This window comes from Desarmillaria tabescens (assembly GCF_030435595.1).
Source record: "Desarmillaria tabescens strain CCBAS 213 chromosome Unknown EV420scaffold_100, whole genome shotgun sequence".
NCBI lineage: Eukaryota > Fungi > Basidiomycota > Agaricomycetes > Agaricales > Physalacriaceae > Desarmillaria > Desarmillaria tabescens.
This window is the reverse complement of record NW_026848399.1, coordinates 116,490-137,286: the sequence shown is the minus strand read 5'-3', so window position 1 is coordinate 137,286 and position 20,797 is coordinate 116,490. Positions and strand designations below refer to the sequence as shown.

General features: G+C 47.3%; 5 protein-coding genes across 5 annotated transcripts; 1 reads left to right on the top strand and 4 right to left on the bottom strand.

The window, feature by feature from the left end:
* Positions 1 to 1,005: 1,005 nt before the first annotated feature.
* EV420DRAFT_150517 (uncharacterized protein) lies at positions 1,006 to 2,608 on the bottom strand. Its single transcript, XM_060471273.1, has 6 exons — positions 2,499 to 2,608; positions 2,321 to 2,429; positions 2,147 to 2,263; positions 2,039 to 2,086; positions 1,937 to 1,978; positions 1,006 to 1,886 (listed from the first exon to the last, which is right to left on the bottom strand). Exons 2-6 carry the CDS (start codon positions 2,344 to 2,346, stop codon positions 1,430 to 1,432), a joined length of 690 nt encoding a protein of 229 aa, XP_060322875.1. The 5' UTR covers positions 2,347 to 2,429; positions 2,499 to 2,608; the 3' UTR covers positions 1,006 to 1,429.
* A 497-nt stretch (positions 2,609 to 3,105) lies between these two features.
* EV420DRAFT_150475 (uncharacterized protein) lies at positions 3,106 to 4,981 on the bottom strand. The gene is made up of 3 exons (XM_060471265.1): positions 4,817 to 4,981; positions 4,684 to 4,757; positions 3,106 to 4,636 (listed from the first exon to the last, which is right to left on the bottom strand). Exons 1-3 carry the CDS (start codon positions 4,824 to 4,826, stop codon positions 3,365 to 3,367), a joined length of 1,356 nt encoding a protein of 451 aa, XP_060322874.1. The 5' UTR covers positions 4,827 to 4,981; the 3' UTR covers positions 3,106 to 3,364.
* A 757-nt stretch (positions 4,982 to 5,738) lies between these two features.
* EV420DRAFT_150431 (uncharacterized protein) lies at positions 5,739 to 7,185 on the top strand. The gene is made up of 5 exons (XM_060471229.1): positions 5,739 to 6,048; positions 6,106 to 6,288; positions 6,344 to 6,471; positions 6,522 to 6,808; positions 6,860 to 7,185. Exons 1-5 carry the CDS (start codon positions 6,043 to 6,045, stop codon positions 6,901 to 6,903), a joined length of 648 nt encoding a protein of 215 aa, XP_060322873.1. The 5' UTR covers positions 5,739 to 6,042; the 3' UTR covers positions 6,904 to 7,185.
* Positions 7,186 to 7,799: 614 nt separating this feature from the next.
* Positions 7,800 to 8,528, bottom strand: EV420DRAFT_1651574 (uncharacterized protein; the record flags this gene model as incomplete). The annotated part of the gene is made up of 5 exons (XM_060478569.1): positions 7,800 to 7,864; positions 7,920 to 8,110; positions 8,177 to 8,296; positions 8,360 to 8,458; positions 8,509 to 8,528. The coding sequence occupies 5 exons, from the start codon at positions 8,526 to 8,528 to the stop codon at positions 7,800 to 7,802; spliced, it is 495 nt and encodes a 164-aa protein (XP_060322872.1).
* Positions 8,529 to 14,425: 5,897 nt separating this feature from the next.
* On the bottom strand, positions 14,426 to 16,410 carry EV420DRAFT_1651573 (uncharacterized protein; the record flags this gene model as incomplete). The annotated part of the gene is made up of 19 exons (XM_060478568.1): positions 14,426 to 14,500; positions 14,557 to 14,677; positions 14,727 to 14,751; positions 14,804 to 14,867; positions 14,922 to 14,972; positions 15,028 to 15,064; positions 15,124 to 15,230; positions 15,291 to 15,330; positions 15,383 to 15,398; positions 15,452 to 15,463; positions 15,518 to 15,542; positions 15,604 to 15,675; positions 15,732 to 15,747; positions 15,785 to 15,810; positions 15,846 to 15,947; positions 16,007 to 16,100; positions 16,166 to 16,179; positions 16,235 to 16,313; positions 16,367 to 16,410. 19 exons carry the CDS (start codon positions 16,408 to 16,410, stop codon positions 14,426 to 14,428), a joined length of 1,020 nt encoding a protein of 339 aa, XP_060322871.1.
* Between the last annotated feature and the right edge of the window lie 4,387 nt (positions 16,411 to 20,797).

Sequence of the window (20,797 nt, the reverse complement as noted above, 5' to 3'; positions counted from 1 at the left end):
TTCCAGCCGCTTCAACCTGATTGAATCTGTCCAACTGCCACATCGCCAGGCTGTCAACAGATCTCCTCCCTGTGAAAAACTACGGGTGGATTTCTCCATCAGCTACCTTATATCCTTATCTTTACAGTTGAAAATCTCACTGGCAGCGGCGCGAATGTCTGAATTATTCCGGCCGTTAAACCACCTTGGGCGGGAGTACTCAGTCTTTCACGGAAACACGACGCTATGCCGGAAAGGACATCACTACGTAGAACTAGGCGACCACATACGAGGCTCGATGATTTCTGCTCATATTTCTGGTGTCGGGATCAAGAAAATTCCAAATTGAGATTATATTATACGAGATACCATGCTCCGTCGCTTCAAGGACCAGGTTCGCCAGCGTGATCAATTCGGTATGTGTACTTGTAAATTTATTACGGGATCGAAGCTGATTGTTCCCAGCTCGTACTCCTACCGCTCACCCGCGTCCATCATATCAATTTCCATACTAGAATTCATCATTCGCGAACAGGTACGTATAGCCCGCTTCAGTTTATGCGATTGAAGATGAATTAATTGTACTGTCATCCACGCGCTTTATACTCATTATGGCGCTGTATTCAATCAGGGAAATTCGCCATTCCTGCAAGCTTCTATCTTCTCGGCTTCTTTTCCCTGCAAAAGGGAGATTTTTATCACAGCATGGTCAGATTGATACCATCGAGGGCCTGGCCAATGCTCTCTGAATATTTAAACCCGTTCAACGCTTGATGTCTTCTACGTTGAAACATCATGTATCTTAAATTGATCGTACTAACCCTCGCCCTCGTTTGTGGGAACCATCTCACTGGCTTCCTGATTATGCGTTCTAACCACCAGACTTTGTAGTGGTCGCTTCGGCCTTGCCAGTCGATGGGCCTGGAGATGCCATACCGCCAACCTCACTGACAGGCGATGTAAGTCGTTCAAAGTTATATAGGCTATCCAAATGTTTGATCCAGAGGTTTAGACGCTCTCAGGTAGTAGCCCTCGTCCATCGCGCACCGGTATCGAGCGGTCGTTGAACTGAGTACAAGCTCAGCCTTTGAAAAACATCTCAATTAATCCCACTGTGTCCGAGTTTTACACAATAGATGAAAGATCAAAAACTAGTAAAGAATATGATCGAATGAGGTACGTCTGTAAAGTTTTACAGTAATGTCTGTCTACGTCTGAAGATAACGATTACATCTATTTCGCATGTGCATCTTATAATAAACCATAGCATTAGGTAGGGACGTCTGTACATCGAGACCAGGACCCTCTAAACCTCAACATTGACCGGCATGTTATCAATAAATCCAAGCGCCCAGGAGAATTTCCAAGGTCGGCGATCCTCGCCTTAAGCTCTTCTTGCATGTCTTCACCCTGCATCAAATCCGTCTTGAGTTTCCGCCTCTCTAAAACGTCATGTAGCCCCATCTGGTGGACCACGGTTTGCGTGTGCGCGAGCAGGAGATAGGATCTCGGATCTGTTGCCCAACCAGGCGGTGGGCACGGGCAGCGAATATTCCAAATAGTCCTTGGGACTCAGCGCAATGTCTTCTTTGTCCATAGAACCGTACGATGTATGTTTCTCTGCATCCCCAAAGTTCGTGTAAGCATCTGAATCTTTTACTGTCGGAGTAAGAGGCAGATTCGACTCGGATCGCTTTTGCCGAACCATCATGTCGCGGTGAAATATGGCAGGATATTTCCTCTTCTGCTGTCGTCTGTGGAGGATGTATACGAGGGCGCATAGAAGGAGCAGCAAGAATACAAAGGACCCGACTGTGGCACCGATGATTGGAATTATTTTGGATTGCGAACTATTGGTAGCAGAAGATGTGGAATTCTCATTGGTGGATGAAACTGGCGGATGAGACCTGGATAATCTGATAAGTCATCAAGACAGGTTGAACGGAGAATGACATACGTGGATTGGGAAGTCAAGTTCGTAAGAATTGTAACTGAGTAGCTGGTAGTTTTGAAATGAGTGAGATTTACAGTTCAATACAAATTATTCGAGAATACGTACGATGAAGTACTACCAGTGGTGACCGAACTCCCTGAGGTTTGGGAAGAGCTATTGAAACGTGACCGATGAGCTACGTGCGTACATGGAAGGAGCGACAAACAGACGAACCTCTGAGTGGTTGTTTCTCCGGACCCGGGGTTCATCGGAGGATTGGTAGGTATTGGCCCAACATTACTGGTTGGTATTGATGCGTTAGTTACAGTGGTGCTCCCAGAGCTAGTTATTCTGACGAACAAATCATGAGCCGGTCTTGTTAAGGGTAAAAGAGCGTAATGAACATACGTAGATGATGCGTGGAACGGTGACATTAATTCCGGAACCGGGAGCACTAGTAGACTGGCTGGGCAACGTGAGAATACGGCTGCATATACTACCCGCGAATTGGGTAACGCTGTTGTATTAGGAAGCAAGAAGTTGACAGATGAGACTTGAGAGTTCAATAGACGGACGACGAACGCACATAGGAAACGAGGGCACTTGCGGAGGCAGAGTGTGCAAGCTGATGATACCTCTCCTTTACGACCATCAAGAGAGCTGCCAGCGAAGTAGCGAAGTGGAAAACAAAACCTGTCCGTTAAATTTGAGTACTGCTCACGCAATGAAAAACACGAATCTTGAAAAATAGTAAGCTGGAGCAACATATAGTGGCGAGGCATGACAGGATGGGTACCGTTGTGAAGCAGACAGAATAGTAAGTCAAGCTAATGCGGCTGTGAAGATCAGTAGTCTGGGATATAGATAAATTATCGCACACCGCCATTAAGATACGAACGCGGGATGAAGATCATGACGTAGACACTGGTCAGCATAGGATTCAAATACTATGAGATCACGTAACACTGAAACGGTTCTTGGATACAAAGAGTGGGTGTCACGGTCAAACAACTAGATAGTATAGATGTACTGCACCTAATGCAGTTTTCTGGGGGAACCTTCCACAACACGATGAAATCAACAGAGGTCTGTTTTAACACATCTTTCAACATGGAGTTCCCGCAACTTCTCCGCGTCTTCACCACCCGCCAGACCGATCACTGATACTTTCTCAAACTTCCCATCAGTCTGCCTTAGCCGCCCGACTACCCAGATAACACCCGATCCAGTGCGAGATCGACTGGGGCCTATGAGCGTATACCGGTCCGTGCTTGGTATCGGGTACGTCGTGCTCAGCGACGATCGTGCAAGCACAGAATCCTCTCGTGCAATCCTTAATAACACTTCCCCTCCCGAGGGCTCTTAGACGGGTCAGCCAATCCACATATATAGATCGAATCAATAAACACTCCCTCCTACCAGTCTGATTCTGTCCGACCAACATCCCCAATATCATGCAACCCCTTCATTCCCACGAAGCGTGCGAGCCATCACCTGCTCCCATGATGGTCGCCAAAACACATTCCCATTCCCAGGCTCTGGGTAGTAGAGAAACAAATTCTGCCCGTAGCGGAGGCGCCATGACGTCCACGAGGGCAGTCCAGGCATCCTCTTCGGATGAGCACCGTTGTCTATATCGGGATGGACTCCCGTGTTGAAAACATATACCAAACCTGCGACTTTGTCTAGCGGCTTCGTTGACACCCGCTTCCGCATCTGCACTAGGAAGCACAACGTCGAGACCATACAACGCATCCTGTTAAAACAATTCAAGTTGGTCCCATGGACCCTCATTAGCATTTCCTCATTGATGAACTTGTCATCGCCCGTCTCCCCAACAATAACTAGATGGTAGCCTTTTGGGATCTCCTGGAGCGTCCACGCTCGATTGAACCAACATCGGTCACTTTCGAAGTCACCCGGTTTTTGAAAACTCAGCGGCCGACCCAGTCCGCTCAAGTAGCATACCACTGTCTGCGTGGTGTCATACACGTATCCGATCGTGGGGACGTCCAATTTCCATTCCTCCTTGCGGAGAGCCTCCTTGAGCTGATCCTCCTCCCTAATCGCATACTCCTGCCGCAAACACAGAACGTCTAACCACACATACCCTGCTCCGAGGTTCAACATCTCGATGCGGATGAGATCAAGGTTCGCATCGTTTGGCATGGGGACGGGCCACTCGTATCCGTTGATGGGCGTCATCACATCCATACGCTCCTCCTCAGACACCCATGCATGCGATATCGCACACCAGTCTGTGAGCGGTGTTACCCAGTATGGGACTACCCGATTAGCGTACAGATCCCAGACGCGTCGAGGGGGCATGTCGCGCTTGGTGATCCTGTTATGGACGATCGCCTTTCTCCGCATTTCCCGGTCATTCTCCTCGTCCTTGCATCTTCTCTGTTCGATGGTGGCGAAGTCAAACCAGTAGGAGCGCAAATGAGCGTAGACGGTGCCGAAATCAGAGTTTCGTCTGATGTAGGATTCGAGAACTGAGGACATCAGGGGGGATAGAATGTAAAAAGTGCCAAGTGTTGTGTTCAGCTTCTCGAAAACTCCGTGTACACCAAGATTGGCACAGGGAGTGTCAGCCAGAGCAGACGGTATGACCCTTGTACCAGTGTATGACCGTTGCCTCAACACAGGAATGTTCGGTTCGTCCCGACCAGTCTCAGCGAGGGCAGAGAGTGTGATCTCAGGAGGATCATACTCGCTCACCTGCACGCAAAGTGTTATTGCTCGCCTCTGTAGAACACTGTTCTTACCTCATCCATTAGAAAGTCCATTTCGCCCCCGTAATTGTCCCTGTCTTCCTCCGAAAGATTATCAGACCCCCTTCCTGGTGATAGAAGGATGATCGATGAAGATGGGTACCATCACACCAAGACAAGGACACACCTACGTCCATACTGTACCGCCGATCCGTCGTCACACCAAGCAGTCTTAGTCGTGCCGTGTGGCAAGAAGGAATGAATGCAGACTAGCGCTGAAACGTGTCGCCAGCACTGCCAAAAAAATAGATCCTGAAGATAGACGCCGAAAGATAACAGATACATACTAACATCCGGGCTAATCCTTCATCGTCCTACATAGAGCAAACACAAAAATGAATAAATGAGAGATAAGAGTGGAATTAGGAAAGTTCATCTTGATCACTTGGTTGGCGTGATGGATGACTCGGTGCACACTGAGAAGGAATTGTTTAAGTGGCATGAACTATTACTGTATAATCTCGATGAGAATACCACGTAGGTCCTCCGATATCCATGATGAGTTCTGGAGGAAAACGTGCGTCCTAAGAATCGATAAGTCAGTCCGTTAAACATGGCGCGAATTCAAGAGTGTCACTGGCATCGATATTTGCATATGAGGAAGAAAAGTACAGGCAGCAAAGATTTGGAAGGCGACTGCGAAATTTGGGAGAGGGTATAAGATCGGAAACGAGGGACACGATCCTGGGAAGGCGACAGTTAGGGTGTAGCAAAGAGACATGTCATCATGGAGGGTAATCTATGATGCCAGGATCAAAGGCAGCATTTTTTGCTGAGTTGAGCGTGTTCTTGAAAACAGGAATCGGATGGCATGCGCATTACCATAAGCATTTAGTATCCGGGCTCCGCCAAAAGCCCGCGTTCAATGAGCTGGTGAAGTCCAAGCGCCAAGATGATTCGCTCTTTATATTCGTGTCCTGAGAATGGGATTCTCGTTGTGCTGTTCGTGTCGGAGTTCATGTTGATAAGAATCGTGAAAGACTAAAGGGAGAAGTCAGAGAGTCACATGGTCGCTGCAAAGTGGGCCGTGGGAAAACATATGCCCGGTCCCCCATTCCCGCTTTTCATCTTCTCGGCTGCTTTGAAGCTCTTTTAACGTCGGGGTGTCACCAACGCCGAGGCCCGCTCTCGGGGATCCACTGCTGTCGAAGACGAACGTGGAAGGAAGGATCAGGCGGGTCGATACCCGGAGTCGACAAGAGCAGTTACCCGTTGGAGTACTCTCCAAGTCCAAACCGCTGGGACTCACTTGATATACGACCGACGATGATTCCATGCTGAGAACGCGAGGATAGGGAGAATGGGTAGAGTGCACAGACACTTCGGGTAAGAGGTCGGCTGGCAGCCTGGAATATGGATGTACGGGCATTTCCTCTTCTGCCTGACGTTTCCCTAATTTCGGCTTTCAAATTTCAGGATCGAACTCTCATTTTAGAGTTGGCTGATTCGAGACAGTGTGTAGTTGTTCACCCCTGCCTTGTATACCCTGCAGTCGTCTGGCTCACTGGTTCTCTCAATGTGGGTAAAGACGTATCTGGATCAATGAGGTGGTGCGCAAGAACAAGTCGTGGTCGCGGATGGAGAAGGCTAGGTATGCATGTGAGCATTCTTTCTTCCGAGCCCTATTGATGTTGTTCTAAGTTTCTGTCTACAGGTCACCCAATCGTGCGCACGCTGTTACATCTGCGTGTACTTCTCGTCTTGTCCACTAGCTAACACTCATGGACATCGGTACTCTTCAAGTAAACTGGTATCATATGAATGGAACGAGGGACGGTCGAGGTACGCGTCTTTACTGTTGCCTTGACACTTCCAGTCTGACGCATATATAGAGCCTTCTTGGCTTACGATCAAGATGTCTGGCTTCTGGGTCATGTACAGCCTGTTTGTTGTGTTATGTACATTATTTCATGGCATGATGGCACGTTGGAACCGCGCACAGGGCTTGTTCGATTCCAGCTCATGTCATTTGGTAACGGAGCAGAACTTTTTATTTACTTTCTCCTGCTGCCAGCCACTTGGAAGTGTCCCGGTGATATTACACTCAGCTCCTTTTCTTTCCACGTACTGTGGATGGAACACATGCAAGTTGCCCCTTGCAGGAAACCCTATCTCCCTTGTACGGTCGGCTTCACTTTGGCTTTTGCTACAAGGTTCATACTTATTTGAGGCCAGCCCCACCGCCGGGATCATCCTGTCGTCATTTCTTGTTGACCGTTCGCTTTAGCATCCCATGTTACTCATTCTTTCACATCCAACATATCGATGACGTTATGAAAGTCGGGCTTGATGCTGCTGTTGAGCCTCTAGTGGTAGCATTCTTCACGTCGAATTGGGATCCGAGATACGCAAACGCTGTCGAGAAGACCAAAGGGTGTAAGATGATTTTTCTAGTCTTTTCTCTTATGTGTCTGTCCGTGGTGTCCCATTAACCAGTACCTTGCATTATCGAAAGCCAGTAATGAAAATTATCGTATGTGTATACAGCTATGAATGTCAAGTAGAGTACAGCTTACGCAAAATACAATAACGTCTGTCTACGCACGGAGATAACAATTATATCTATTTCAACGTCTGCGTCTTATAAATCGTAGGACGGTCAACGTCCCCATCTTTACATCAAAACCAGGACCCTCGAAAACCCGACCGGCATGTCATCAGTTCTCCTCTTGCACATCTCCACCCAGCGTCAATCACGTCTTGAGCCTGATCAGCTCAGTTTTCTGTTTCGCTGAAACATCCTGTAGTTCCATCTGGTAGTCTGTGTGTGTTGCCTGATGGAGCGGGAAGCGAAGAACCGTACGAAGCAAGTTTTTCCGCATCCCCAAAGTTCATGTAGGCACCTGAACCTTTTACCGGATTTGGAGCGCTTCCGCCGAACCATCATATCATGGTGGAATATGGCAGGATGTTTCCTCCGGTGCTGTCGTCGGTGGAGGGTGTATACGAGGGCGCATAGAAGGAGGAGAAGGAATACGAAGGAGCCTATTGTAGCGCCGATTATTGGAATTGTTTTGGATTGCGAACCACTGGTAGCAGAAGATGTGGGATTCTCATTTGAGGATGAAACTGTTGGATGGGACCTGGATAAATTGTGAAGAAAGGTTTCATTAGAAAAGAAGGGAAAGTGACAGACGCGGATTGAGTTTCATTTGCAGCTGGGAAGGTGGTAGTTCTGAAGTCAGATTCAGATTTGCAGTTCTCAATACGAATTATTCCAAATGGCGTACGATGAAGCGCCAGCCAAACTACTTCCTGTAGCTTGGAGGGAGCTGTTGAAATGTGGGTGACGAGTGGTGTAAGGAGCAGGGAATAAACGAACCTTTGAGTCGTTGATTCTGCAGAGCTGGAACTGGAAGGAGGTTTGGAGGGTGTTGTCCCGAAAGGATTGATGAAGATCGATGCATTAGTACTCCCAAAGCTGGTCATTCCAAGAAATAAATTATGAGCTAGTCTCGTTAGGAGTAATAGAGGGCAATGGACGTACATAAACGATGTTGAGACAGTGGTAGTAATTCCGGAATCAGGACTACTGGTAGAAGTTGATGGGCTGGGCGGCGTGAGAGCAATGCTTTCTGGGTTACTATTGGTTCCAATAGTAAATGATCTGTAGTAGGAAGCGAAGATGAGACTTGATTGCTCGATACTAGAAGACGGGCTATGAGCGCACCCAAGAGGTGTCCATGACGCCAGCAGAGGCACAGCTGGTGCATTTCCTTGAGGTCCACCGAGAATAAAGCCAGTCGAAGTAGCAAAATGGAAACAAAACCTGACCGGTGAATTGAGAACCTGTCCAGTGCAATGGAAAGGGTGACTTACAAAATCAGCTGGATTGACATCTAGTAGTGAGATGCGGTAATTGTGTATGAAAGAGTGGGTGTGGTGAAGTAGACAGGTAGTATAGAGTTGGTTGTGTGGCATCTGAATGCGGCTGTGAGGAGAAAGCCGAAACTATCAGTAGTTTGAGATACAGATAAACCATCCATCGTATACCGCCACTGAGATGCGAGCGCGGGATGAAGATCATGATGTAGACGCCGATCAGCATAGGATTCGAATACTATGAGATCCGGAAATACGGAAGCAGTTCCTGGGAACGAAGAGTGGGTGCCGCAGTCAAACAAACTAGATGGTACGATGCACTGCGCCGAATGTAGCTTTCCGGGGGGAATGTCCGAACTATCAGCATTCTGGGATATGCATGATTCATACATCATCCTCATTGAGATATAAATATGAGTTGAGACGAAAGCTGATCAGCATAGCACTCACATATCATAACGACATGTAGTAAAGAAGCATTTTGTGGGTAAGGTGCGATGCCGGGATCAGACAGCATGGATAGCGATCTCTTTGTGAGTCATTTTGTGTTGCATACCGGTTTCTTCATCCCGTTCTTGAAAAAGGGAATCGGATGGCATACGCGTTTAGTAGGGTCCAACAAAGCCATCGATGCATCATGCGTTCAACGCGCTGCCATGGAGCCAGGATCATTCACTCTTTATATTCACGTCCTGAGAAATCAGGATTCTCGTCACGACGTTCATGCAAGGGCCCCATGGTTTAGTATTCTCAGGCAGGTGGTTGACAGGGCCAGAATGGCGTGCGCAAAGATCTGGTAGAAAGAGAAGCGAGATCACATGGTCATCGCCAAGTGAACCATGGGAAAAAATGCTCTCCTTCGCATTTTCATCTTCTCTGCTATTTTGAAGCTCGTCTCATGGATTCAAATCACTACGATGCATTGTTCCTTAGACATTACAGTGTTGCCGACTCCGACTCCAGCTCTCTAGGACCCGCCATTGTTGATGATCATGAAAGGATCAAACGTGTCGATACACCGAGTCAACAAGAACACTCTTCCATGGCTGTCTGCTGAAGTACTCTCTAAACCGCCAGCGTTAATCTGATATGTGACTACCTGGGAAGGATGATGGTTCCACGCGGAGAACAGGAGGAGAGGGAGAATGGGTGCGAGGCACAGACCCTTCCCTCAGCGCGGGTAAGGGGTTGGATGGAGGTGCGGGCGTCTCGGCCTCTTTTGCTTGGTGTTGCTCTAATTTTAGCTTTCAGGATTGACCTCACGTTTCAGAGTTGTCTGATTCTGGACAGTGTGTAGCCGTTCGCTCAGCCATCTACCGGTTCATCGACATCAATAATATTAACTGCAATGTGAGGTCACATCTGGATCAGTGGGGTGGTGCGCAAGAAAGACTCGTGGTCGCGAAAGGAGAAGGCCATGGTGCAAACATCTTTTCCTGAGTCCACTTGACGTTGCTCTAAGTTTGTGTCTACAGGTCGACCGAACGTGGACGCTCTTTTAGATCTGTGACTCCTTCTCGCCCTGCCCACCTGCTAGTGTTCATGGACGTCGGTGCATGTTAAACTGGTATGGGATGGAGGATTGAGGTATGCCTCTTTTCTTTTGCCCTGACGTCGTTCTATCTTCCGGTCTGACGTGTCTTCAAGATGTCGGCGTCGAGTGGTGTTGCGATCTATTCCTTCCATACATCTGCATCCACGCTTCACCAGGTCCACCTCCCGTGTGCGCTCAGCATCTCCGTGTCTACCATCAAGACTGGCATCCTCTCGGCTTAAACTTAGACAAGAAAGAAAGACTCCTAGTCGCAGATGATGGAGAAGGATTGGCTTTTGTGCGAGCTTCTTTTCTTTTGCTTGGTGTCGCTCTAATTTTACATCTACAGGTCCGGCTTTGCTTCTTGCTCGTGAACATCTGGTCCTCACTCGTCTGCGCATCGGCCACCGGCTTTGTCTCATCTGTGAGCACTCGTATTATACTTCTTTCGTCTCTATCAAAGCTACTCCGCTCCCTGTCAATATATACTTATGTCACCTTGCTTGCCTGCTAAGTCTTTCCGTGCCCTCTGCACTTCATGGCACGATGGCATATCGGGATCGCACAGCTCAAGGACCTAGTTCGATCCTAGCTCGTGCCGACATGATGCAAGAGAGCAATACCAGTGTTTTTCCTATTCGTCCTGCTGCCATATCAGGGTTTGTAGGTTGCGTTCCGGTATACTAATTGGCAGTAATCCCTCTTAGCTCTGTTGGTAGAGTGCCTCACGCTCAGATTAGTCGTTCAAGTCGGCCAGAGGGAATACAGTAAACCCCTGTTGTACGGGGCGGGACTGGGGATGCTAGAAGAAAGTACGTGCTCCTGGATTCCTGGTCTCGCTCGCTGAGTAAAGTAAAAAAGAAGGGAAGGGAGGGAGAGTTGATCACACTGATGTAGCGTGTAAATTACTGTGGGAAAATATACACGTTTCTTTCTCTCTTCCTCCTCTCACTCCGCGACCAGTCATCTTCAAACGATTCGACAAGTGACCATCTGCTCGACCCCCATCACAATTTCCAGGCTGCAAATAATCATGTAATATGATGGCTCGCAAAGCACTGACAGCGTGAAATGCCGTTGTATGTGTGCAGAGGGATATGGGCGCGCAGGTTCAGGGTTGGAGGGAGGTGCGTATACGTTCTTTCAACGTTGTGGATTCGCTATATGTGACTTTTCAGGTAGACCCGCACATCCTCTCTGTGTTTCGTCGTCAAATGCGTCTCCAATCTAAACACGTCCGAGTCCTCTCCCTGCTCCCCCAGGGACCGGTGTCTCTCAAACGAGCTCGACGCTCGGTCCGGCTTCCAGGTCGCAATGACGACACGACACGGTGGATTCTGCAACTCTGGCCACGTCACGACTTATAACTCTAAGCCGTAGAGGAACGGGACGTGCGTAGACGTCCTTTCAATGCTGGCTGTTTCTAACTTTGGCGTTGCAGCCCACCTTCCTCGAATCTGAAGATCCTCTTCAGACGAGCGCCTTTTATGTTCTCATCCAGTGACCCGGGAGCATGTGTACCAGGATCCTTCTGCTGTACTTCGTTTCCGTAACTGTGATTTCTTCCTTGTGCAGTAAAGGTCCCTTTTGTAGGGGATCGTTATAAGGGAACGGTTTAGCCTGCCATCAATCACTCATCCGTTCTGAAGACGGGCTGTGCCTACATAGTTCACCGCTGCTACCATGTCCGCTGCTGAACGTAGCAATCATCCACAGTCCCCTTTGATACGAGGTACCAAACAAACCTCTGCGGGTCGTTCAAGGTGTGTACCTTTCCTTCCACCCTTGGACGAAGATAGCTTGACTGATCTCCGGATTCTCTGGGTACGTAAAAGCCTGTGTCCCATCCCTCCCTACCAGCTCAAATCCCTCCTTGCGGTAATCCTCACTCATGAGTTTCTGTGTTATGCTTCATCTTCCCTCCCTAGCTTGAATTTTTCATATAGTGACTGTTGCTGTGCTCGCTGTACCAGACGGCGATGGCACTGGTGCCGGTATTAATTGATAATCCTCCGTCTACGTAAAACACGGAGCTCAGGGTGGGTTTCGTATCTTTTGAGGATGTAATAAGGCCCAAGGGAACTGACTTGTAGTATTAGGCTCGACGTCAGATCCCTCAGATTTGCTTATCTGGTTCAATACAAATATATGTCGTTCGATGCGCTACAGCCGAATGGAAAAGTCTCCCTGTTTTTTTATATTCATGCCAACGCGGAGTCCTTTGAACTCTTGACATGACACGCAATGGCTAAATTGGTTCCTCACCCAAGCGGCTTCCTGGTTCGATCCCAGGTGCCACTATCATTCTGTATGTCAGCGTCCACTTTTATGCAAAGTGCCAAATACGACGTTGTAAGAATCAAGAATAGTTTCATTGTCGGGAGGGAAGAGGAGAAGAAGAAGATGTCGTTTTTCTGGCCGTGTTATTATCCCGGATGAAAACTCTGATTGCGACTGGTAGTTGTGCATCGTGGTCTTCCACCACCAGAACGGACTTCTGGACTAGCCTGTAATAGTGCACATCACCAGTTCGAGCCCTCGCTCAAGCAGGTGGCTCGTTCGATCCGAGGCCCTGCTGTACAGATAGTATAATGACGCATTTCTTTTTTCTTGTTTTGGCTTTTCGATTGACTGTGGATTTTGCTCCTGACAAGTCACAAAAGGAGAGTGACCAGGGCCCGGAAGGATATTTGCGTCACCCTTGCACTGAGAGGAGCCGCTAGTGAACGCCTTGTCCTCGTTCGAGTCGGGGTCCTCCACTAACAGGGCACAGTTCTTTGTGTTGACACTTATGTTTATTTTTCCAAGGATCATACGGTAGACAAAGACGGCGAGCGAAATTTAAATCGAGGGAAATTTTTGGGAGGTTGACCGTGTTCAGGTCACATGATCGTTTTGTGGGCCGTGGGAAGTCTCTACCCGCCGCTTCGTCAACAAGACGATATTCGTTTTACGCTCACTCGAGTTTCCAGGCCACTTCACACTTGAGTTATATAAGTCTCACGATATATTTAACGAATGAAGCGAACACTGCTAGGATTGTTGGGGAGGGACACTCGCAGTATGGGTAGATGATAGAGGTTCGTGCAACGTGCTTTCGACACCGAGGTGTCGCTAACTTGGGCTGTCCAGGTCGAAGTCTTCCCTTCCATTCCTGAATCACGGCCATAAATGCCGAGTGAGTCGAACTGGGAGGATTTCCTGAAGAAACGTGCATCGTTGCTCCTGCTCCAGGTTACAGACTGCTTTTAAGTTCACCACAACCTCACGAAGAATTGAGGATTCGGTTAACCACCACGTCGCTCCTAGCAACCCAGGCCCTTCCATGGGGGGATGCTCAAGTTGGACAGCATGGATGGGTCGTGGAGGTGTGATCAGTGTCCTTTCAGTGTTGTAGTGGTGCTAACCTTAGCTGTATAGCCCAGCGACTGATCTCACGCATAGACCACACAAAGAGCTTGTTCAATTCGAGCTCGTACTACTGATCCTGAACAAACGTGAGACATGCGTTTCTTGCCTCATAGCTTGCATCCCAAAATATATGTGCAGCTCCTCTCGGCTCCTCTGGTAGAGCGCGTCGCTGAGGTTCAGCTCCTCTAGATGGAAATGAAAATGAAAATTCACCTCCTAAAACTAAAGTTTTTTTGGTCTGCAATCTATGCTAGTTCAAGTTGGACTTCATTTAGACTTTGCATCCCTTCCGTCCCTACTCATTTTACAATTCACTCCGAAGGAAGCCTGAGAGATGCAGGTACCGAGACATTTATGCTATAGGGTACGAGACTGGGGGGGCTAGACGTAAGTACATGTTTCTGGGTTCCTCGTCTCGTTCGCTGAGAGAAAGGAAGAAGGAAGAGTTGATCACATGTACCGCGTAAATTTCTGTGGGAAAATAAACACCTCTCTTTCTCTCTTCCTCCCACTCCGCTACCAGCCATCCTCAAACAGCTTGACAGGTGTCCATCCGCACGAACTTCGTCACAATTTCTGGGCCACATACGATGGCTCGCGAAGCACTGACAGTGTGAAATGCCACTGAATGTGGAGAACTGTATGCGCGCAGAGGCGTATGTGCGTGCAGGCCCAGGGGGCATTGAAGTTGACAATGCACATCAGATTAGATTCTCGTAGCTGAGTATACAGTGAAATAAAGGGGTGTCCGGAATAATACGTATCTACATGCATGGGATGTGTGATGCCGTGAGAAAGTATATCATACCCTCTCATCTCGCAGTGACAACACAGCTATATTTCTTGAAACGCACCGTATTAAAATATGAATTATAAGGCATACAAGCAAGACTACAAACAAGAATAGATAGATGGAGGGCATGTTCTGGCAGTCAACCGGCCTAGTTATCTTCGTTATTGACTAATTTCTCAAGTCAATGTCATATCCTCGGTGCAGGCATTTGAATGACCTCCTTCCATTACAGAAAGGGCTATGTCGATGCTCTAGAGAAAGAAAGAGTAGCACCTTCAATGAATGCGGCAAGGATGTTACTACGCACCATCTCTGCTAAACCACTTTCCCCCCTGCTACCAGAGGTATGAGGAGCCAACCTGAGTATCGTCTGATGGACAGGATATTCTTTGGTTCCCGTCCTAATTTGCACGTTGCGTGCGTTCAGCCTATTTGGAGTTAGAACAATATTCAAATACAAGGGGGAGAGGAACTTACATTGAGAGCAAGGAGTTTATATAGACTATTAGTAATCAGTTAGAGACGAACAGGAAACCGGTTGAGCAGACTTTAACACGCATGCTTCGGTAGAATGGAATCCACTGCGATGTAAATGAAGTTATTTGGCCAAACGATGTACTGTATCAAAGATGAGGTCAGAAGCAAGAGGAACAAAGATCCATGAGTCAATACCGCGACAAGAGTAAACATCGAACATGCGCTAGACCCAGTATTCATGATTAACTGCCATCATACCAGACAAGTCAGAATTATACCTCGTAGCCAGACCTGATATCACAGCCAGCCGCATCAATCCCACAATTATCTTTGTCGTACTACAAGCAGTTCCTTGACGTGAACATTGATCGTATTCGTGATGGAGTAGGCAACACACCTGGAGAAGCTGGTCATTGACCTGCCCTTGTGCAAGTAGTGGCACATTGTAGCGGCGATGAAGAAATCTACTACTGTGAATGTAGAGAAGACTGCGTAAATGGCTGTCTAGGAAATGGTTACGTGTTAGAGTGCCCATATGCCGATTATAGAGCTACAAAAGCCTACTCTGATGGTCGGGATGTCAAAAATGCTTGGGAGGGTGTATCTGGCGAAGGTTAGCGCAGGCGACGGTCATCGTAAAGAGGCATAGTCCATACATATCATAAAGAGCATCTAGTAACAATTTCCATAATTCAGCACCGTATATATATAAAAGCGATGCTCACAGGTTCCAGTGGCTTCAAAATCGCATTCAGAACTTCACTCATTATGCCAAATTTAAGTGGTCTCACCGAGAGAAGCAGCGACAGCAAGAAACTGGGTGCGATTCCAAAGATGTCTGTGCGAGTACTGTGAAAAGGAGAAGAAGAGCACGTACAATGAAATATGGAAGGACTACATGGAAGTTACGGCCAACTATTTGGAGGCTGAAAGTCAGGATCCGTTTAAGCTAATGCTAACAGAAATTAACATTTCCATAGCCTAATGGCATATAAGCTGTAGCACCGATGAATGAGGATTTCTGGTAGTCTTTCAAAAATCAATCAAAGGAGACACACGCTTGGACGCCGAAGACGATTAGCTTCTAGTTAATAATCAGAGAGGGGTGCAAGATCATACCAAATTCACGTACATTGAATATAAGTTGCAACTAAAGGCCGAAGGAGCTTGGGGATTTGAAATAATGGATGAAGCAGGAGAGATAGGCGCACCGGAAAACTCCTACCGACACAGTGTAAATCAGTTGTACTCATGATAGGTGCGGGAGGGACGTACCATACCATCCTGAACAGAGAATGCCAATTCCCGAACGATTCGACCAGATAAAAGTACAAGACATGAGTGCTTGTCACAACGTGAAGTGTATCGAGAATGCTAGAATTATAGCAAACATCAGGATACAGCTGGGTACATAATTACGCGGCACTCTGTAAGCGCACCACAATAACGCGACCTGCTTGGATGTCAGAGCTTGAAGAATCTTATGAAAGTGTATTTTTTTTACGTACGGCATATCGAAAGAGCCTTGGATCATTAGGGTACTGCTTGTAGTAGATGGTAGTCTGCACAATGGTTATCCCATAGAAACTAGAACACGCGATGAGCATCGGGAGTAAATCACCAAGGAAAAGAATGCGTACATGGCTCCTATGGTAACACCAATATAAACTGCACCGAAAGTCATTGGAAAGTCATTCCCAGGGGGTGAATATCAGAGTCAGCTATCAGTACTGGGAGAGGTGACGACATTTGTTATGCTAGTGTTCACAGAAGAGCGCGTTATTTATATTCACCCTGTGGCTTGCAGTGATTTGAGATTACATTTGAAGGGTGCTTTCTTTGGTGAGAGGTTTCACCAAATGCGGCTGAAAACCCTCCGTCCAGGCAATTCAAACGTGAGACGTGCAAGTAGCTGTGGTATCTGGGTCAGCATCAGGGATGATGCGGTCCTAATTGGTGAAGGGAATGGAGACGTGAGGGAATGAGAGCACTTGTAGATGGTCCCTGATGTTGATGGACTTCAAAGAAGACTAGCGTTTCCGAAGTTAATGATGATTGACGCTCTCCATGGGATATGCATTGCTGAAATCCACCTTTTTGGTTGGGGAAGCTACGCAACTACTTACGAAAGGCCGAAATACTCGCATTCATACAACTTACACCTCGTTGCCTGACCAAGGATCAAATGAGCACCCATCTTTGTAGACATAAATGAAACGGGCCTACGTCTCAGTGCTGATCGGATCAAAGGAGGTTTGGGCTTCCTTTTTCACCCAAGAGGGTCCTAATAATGAATTAAAAGACAGTGGGTCGATTAAATAATTTCGTGCACTGGCGATGGACCTACCTACCTTCACGTGACATTTATGATGTCATTATACTAAATTTGGGTATCTTTCGACTCAATTCAGTGAGCATTTTGCCTGAAATAGCCGTGATATTAATATTGAAAGTGTTTTGAACATAATTTGTACACTATCAAGTCTAAATCACGGCTGCGCTCTAATGGGATGTCATAATGTCATCATGTCCAGTCAGCAGGGCCACTCTGCAATGGCATTGACTGAGTGTTGGTATGGCTAGGTATGATGCCCTAAGATAAGTAGCACACTCAGTAGCATATATTGTATCATGTACTCTCTAAAATTTACCTTTGAAGTCCATTTTTAGACCCCAAAATGGTGGTCAACTTTTTTTTTTCGTGACCTCCGGCTGGACCTACCTACCTACCCGGTGTTCCGGGCCGGATTTCCGGTACCCCTTGTTTTCACCGACAGCGCAGCGAATAATTTCTGATGCGTGAGCTTTTGTTCTCCTTGGTTTAACTAAGACGTTGATAATCCCGGGCACTGCTGGTCCTGCAAGGAGGATGTATGTGAAAGATATACAGAAACAAAAGAGGAAAACACCCAGTGTCCTCTGGTACGAGCGGTTGTTCCTTCCTGAAGGTCAATACGAGTGTTCATTGGGGATAGTTTTTCGGGCACTTAAGAGAGGTATCCATGTGTTATATGAAACTAACGAGATCACCGCGTTGTATATAAATAAGACAGTCATTCATTTTCGACACAATGCAGATCACAGTAATACGCAATGACGAAAATAAAACAAGAACTGGGGGATCTCACCGTGTTTCGTATACATCGATGAAACAGATGTCGATGATACCATCCTTTTCCTAAGAAAAAAGACACAATTATCCTTAATAGTCTTCGCACAGTAAAAGTATTCTGACCTCAGGACGAAGAAAGGCTGAGGGTGGGAATCGGGATTACTAGCATCTCCGACGGCAGATAGGGAAAGGTACGTACCTCGTAGCGATGATAGGTCAATTTATAATAGCACCGGTCAATTGAATCGGTAAGATGGGGGACTCAAAGTTATGAGAACTTGCGGGAATGAATCAATCCGTGGTGCAAGGGAAGTTGATGTCTATGCTCCATCGGACATCGGTAGATTCGTCAGTTGATGAATACTTTATAACTGGTGAAACATGGAACTTACGATTCTTGTTCGAAGCTTGCTCCCTTCCATTCCTCGGGTTCAAAGTAAGAATTAGTTTTCTGTTTTGAATCGCACCAACAAGATAGAAAATTCTCTGTGTACAAGGTCTTTCCCCTCGACCATGCCTTCTTTTCATGTTATTGGTTTTAGCACATGCATGATAAGCCTCGCGAGGCTGTCCGACATTGACGAACATTTCCCTTGGTGTAGTCTTACGGCCCGACTCTGAGTCAGCTACTTCTCGAAAGAAAATCTTGATGTAGCCAGCGAGATCAGATCTCGAGCGCTCAATCCAAGCTTAAGCTTACAGCTTGACGGTTATTGGTCCCAGGGGCGTCTTCTTGAAAGGGGAATCGGATGGCGCGCATAAGCATTTCGTCTAACATCGAGAACTTTGTCAGTTGATGAATGGTAACAGGTGAAACACAGGGCTTACAATTATTGTTCAAAGCTTGAGCCCGTCCATATCACGGGTTTAAATCGAATAAACTGTGTTTCTTCTTCGAATCGCGCAAGGTTCTTTGAGATAGAAGACCGATACAGGGGCGGGCCTACGTGAGGACATGCGAAAGAAGATCGTACAATCCTGAGAGACTTGAGTGAAAGAGGTTAGAGGTTAGAAACCCGGTATGCGGTCCCAATAAGGAACACCGGGGGTTCTGTGCTGCCACATAATGTGTCACAGACCATAGCAGTACCGTGCCGCTGTGATATCCACCAGGTGTCAGCTGGGAACCTCTCACGGATTTAATACTGCCATAGGTACAATCAATTCAAGAAAAATCAACGAGTACCCTAAGCAAGGCGACAACACCGGGTCAAGTGTACTAATATGATTAGCTAGCAGATTTCCAGAGTGATTCCGGCGTGATGTATATCGCTGTCGCTCCAAAAATCTCCAGTACATGATGTACATATTGCGCTAATCTCGGCTCCAAGGGGAGAAGCTGCAACAAGCATGCCAAACGGTCATCAAACTCCAACACATCCCATGTGGCACAAAGGCTCGGAGACAATGCATGCGCGTCAGCGATGAATAAACGGTGAAGCTCTACCAGTCCAGGAGCAATAATACAACGGAGCAGGACGTGTACCTCATCCTCAACGGCGATTTTGCAAAATCAACACACCCACCATTCTCGGGGAATTGGGGGCGGTAGCGTTCCCCCCAGTGAAGGACCTCGACGGTGAGGATATGCGATGATACAAAAAGACGTGTGAGAGCCTTGCGATGAGCGGTACCCATGGTTATTATGAGATAAGTACAACGGCTCGGTGTTCGCCGACATGGTTGCAAACCATGTAATCATTATGAGAACATCAAGACGGATGGTCTGTGGCCAAAAAAACTGCCGCGTGATGGCTAGAACAAGGACAGCAAAAACAGATGACAACCACCGTCCTCAAACCCGAGAACAATGACGATAACCAACAAGCGTCATCCATCAGGTGGGAAGGACCATCGCTAAACCTGAGAACAATGACGATAATCACCGACATCCATCAGGCAGGAATACCGGTTTCTCTGATTTGGGGCAAGTTCAAGCAGAGGTTGGCGTAACCTCCAGCCAATGAAGCTCTAAAGCTCAAGGGAAGGAACACCATGCGTAATAACACCATTTACAGGGTTCCTCTCGGTGCAAGCAGTACAAGGAGATAAGGACCTCCGGCGTAGGACTCCTCAATGGCAGGAATAGAGAAACAATGAATGAGCCCATGAATATAGGGGCCAGCAAGGGAAGGACACTGCGACATGGAGACTTTGTGACAAATCCCCGTGGTAGCAGTAGCCTAGCCAGGAACACATCATAGCACAAAAGCTATGGAGCATGGGCGTGCGTCGATGCTTGGAGCAAAATACGTAGAAACATCGCAGCCCCTATTTTCTGCTAGGACATCGCCTACAAAGTTCGTGCAATTTGCGCCCCATCCAGCAGAATAAGGTCTCACTGAGGTATGTGCGATATCGCCAGACACACTCAGAGGCCATTCGCGTAAGAGAGGTCAGAAAACCGCATCCACGAGAATCGATGATGATTTGAGTATAAATTCATGCGATGAGGTAAAAGTGAATCCAACAGCGTTGGCTTGGCCACCAGTGACTAAACAATATGGCATGGGTCGTGCGGGGTCAAAGTTCATGTTGAGATCTGGCTTGAAGAAGGCTAACATACGAAATGTTTCCGTGCGCCGGAATCTGTGCCATAAGATTGTCTCGGCAGAAAGACATGCATAAGCATTGCTCGAGTATCGTCGTAGAGAATAGTTGTAACAAGGAACAGAAGACAAGAATCAGGCATTGACGCTGAGTAGTAACTCGAATCAGACGCGGCTAAAAATCTGTGCATACGCCAGATCAGCTGGCGAGAAGATTACTAAAAAGCGGGGAAAATGGTGGACGAACGAAAATTTGAGGTATTCCCAAAATACACTCTTCTGCATATCCAGAGTCTCTCGTTACACGATGGTGTTTCCACGTTTCAGCGCTAGGGACACATCTTTACGGGAGACATGAAGGAAAATGCGGCGGCATAAATTCTAAGGACATTTTATTAAGAGGCGGACGT

Coding starts and splice junctions, on each gene's coding strand:
- EV420DRAFT_150517 (XM_060471273.1), bottom strand. CDS start 2,346: ATGTCACCGTTCCACGCATCATCTAC. Junction 2,264..2,320: donor CCGTTCCACGCATCATCTAC/GTATGTTCATTA, acceptor TTTGTTCGTCAG/AATAACTAGCTCTGGGAGCA. Junction 1,979..2,038: donor ACCACTGGTAGTACTTCATC/GTACGTATTCTC, acceptor CAAAACTACCAG/CTACTCAGTTACAATTCTTA.
- EV420DRAFT_150475 (XM_060471265.1), bottom strand. Junction 4,637..4,683: donor TGGACTTTCTAATGGATGAG/GTAAGAACAGTG, acceptor CTTTGCGTGCAG/GTGAGCGAGTATGATCCTCC.
- EV420DRAFT_150431 (XM_060471229.1), top strand. Junction 6,289..6,343: donor GGAGAAGGCTAGGTATGCAT/GTGAGCATTCTT, acceptor TTCTGTCTACAG/GTCACCCAATCGTGCGCACG. Junction 6,472..6,521: donor TGGAACGAGGGACGGTCGAG/GTACGCGTCTTT, acceptor ACGCATATATAG/AGCCTTCTTGGCTTACGATC.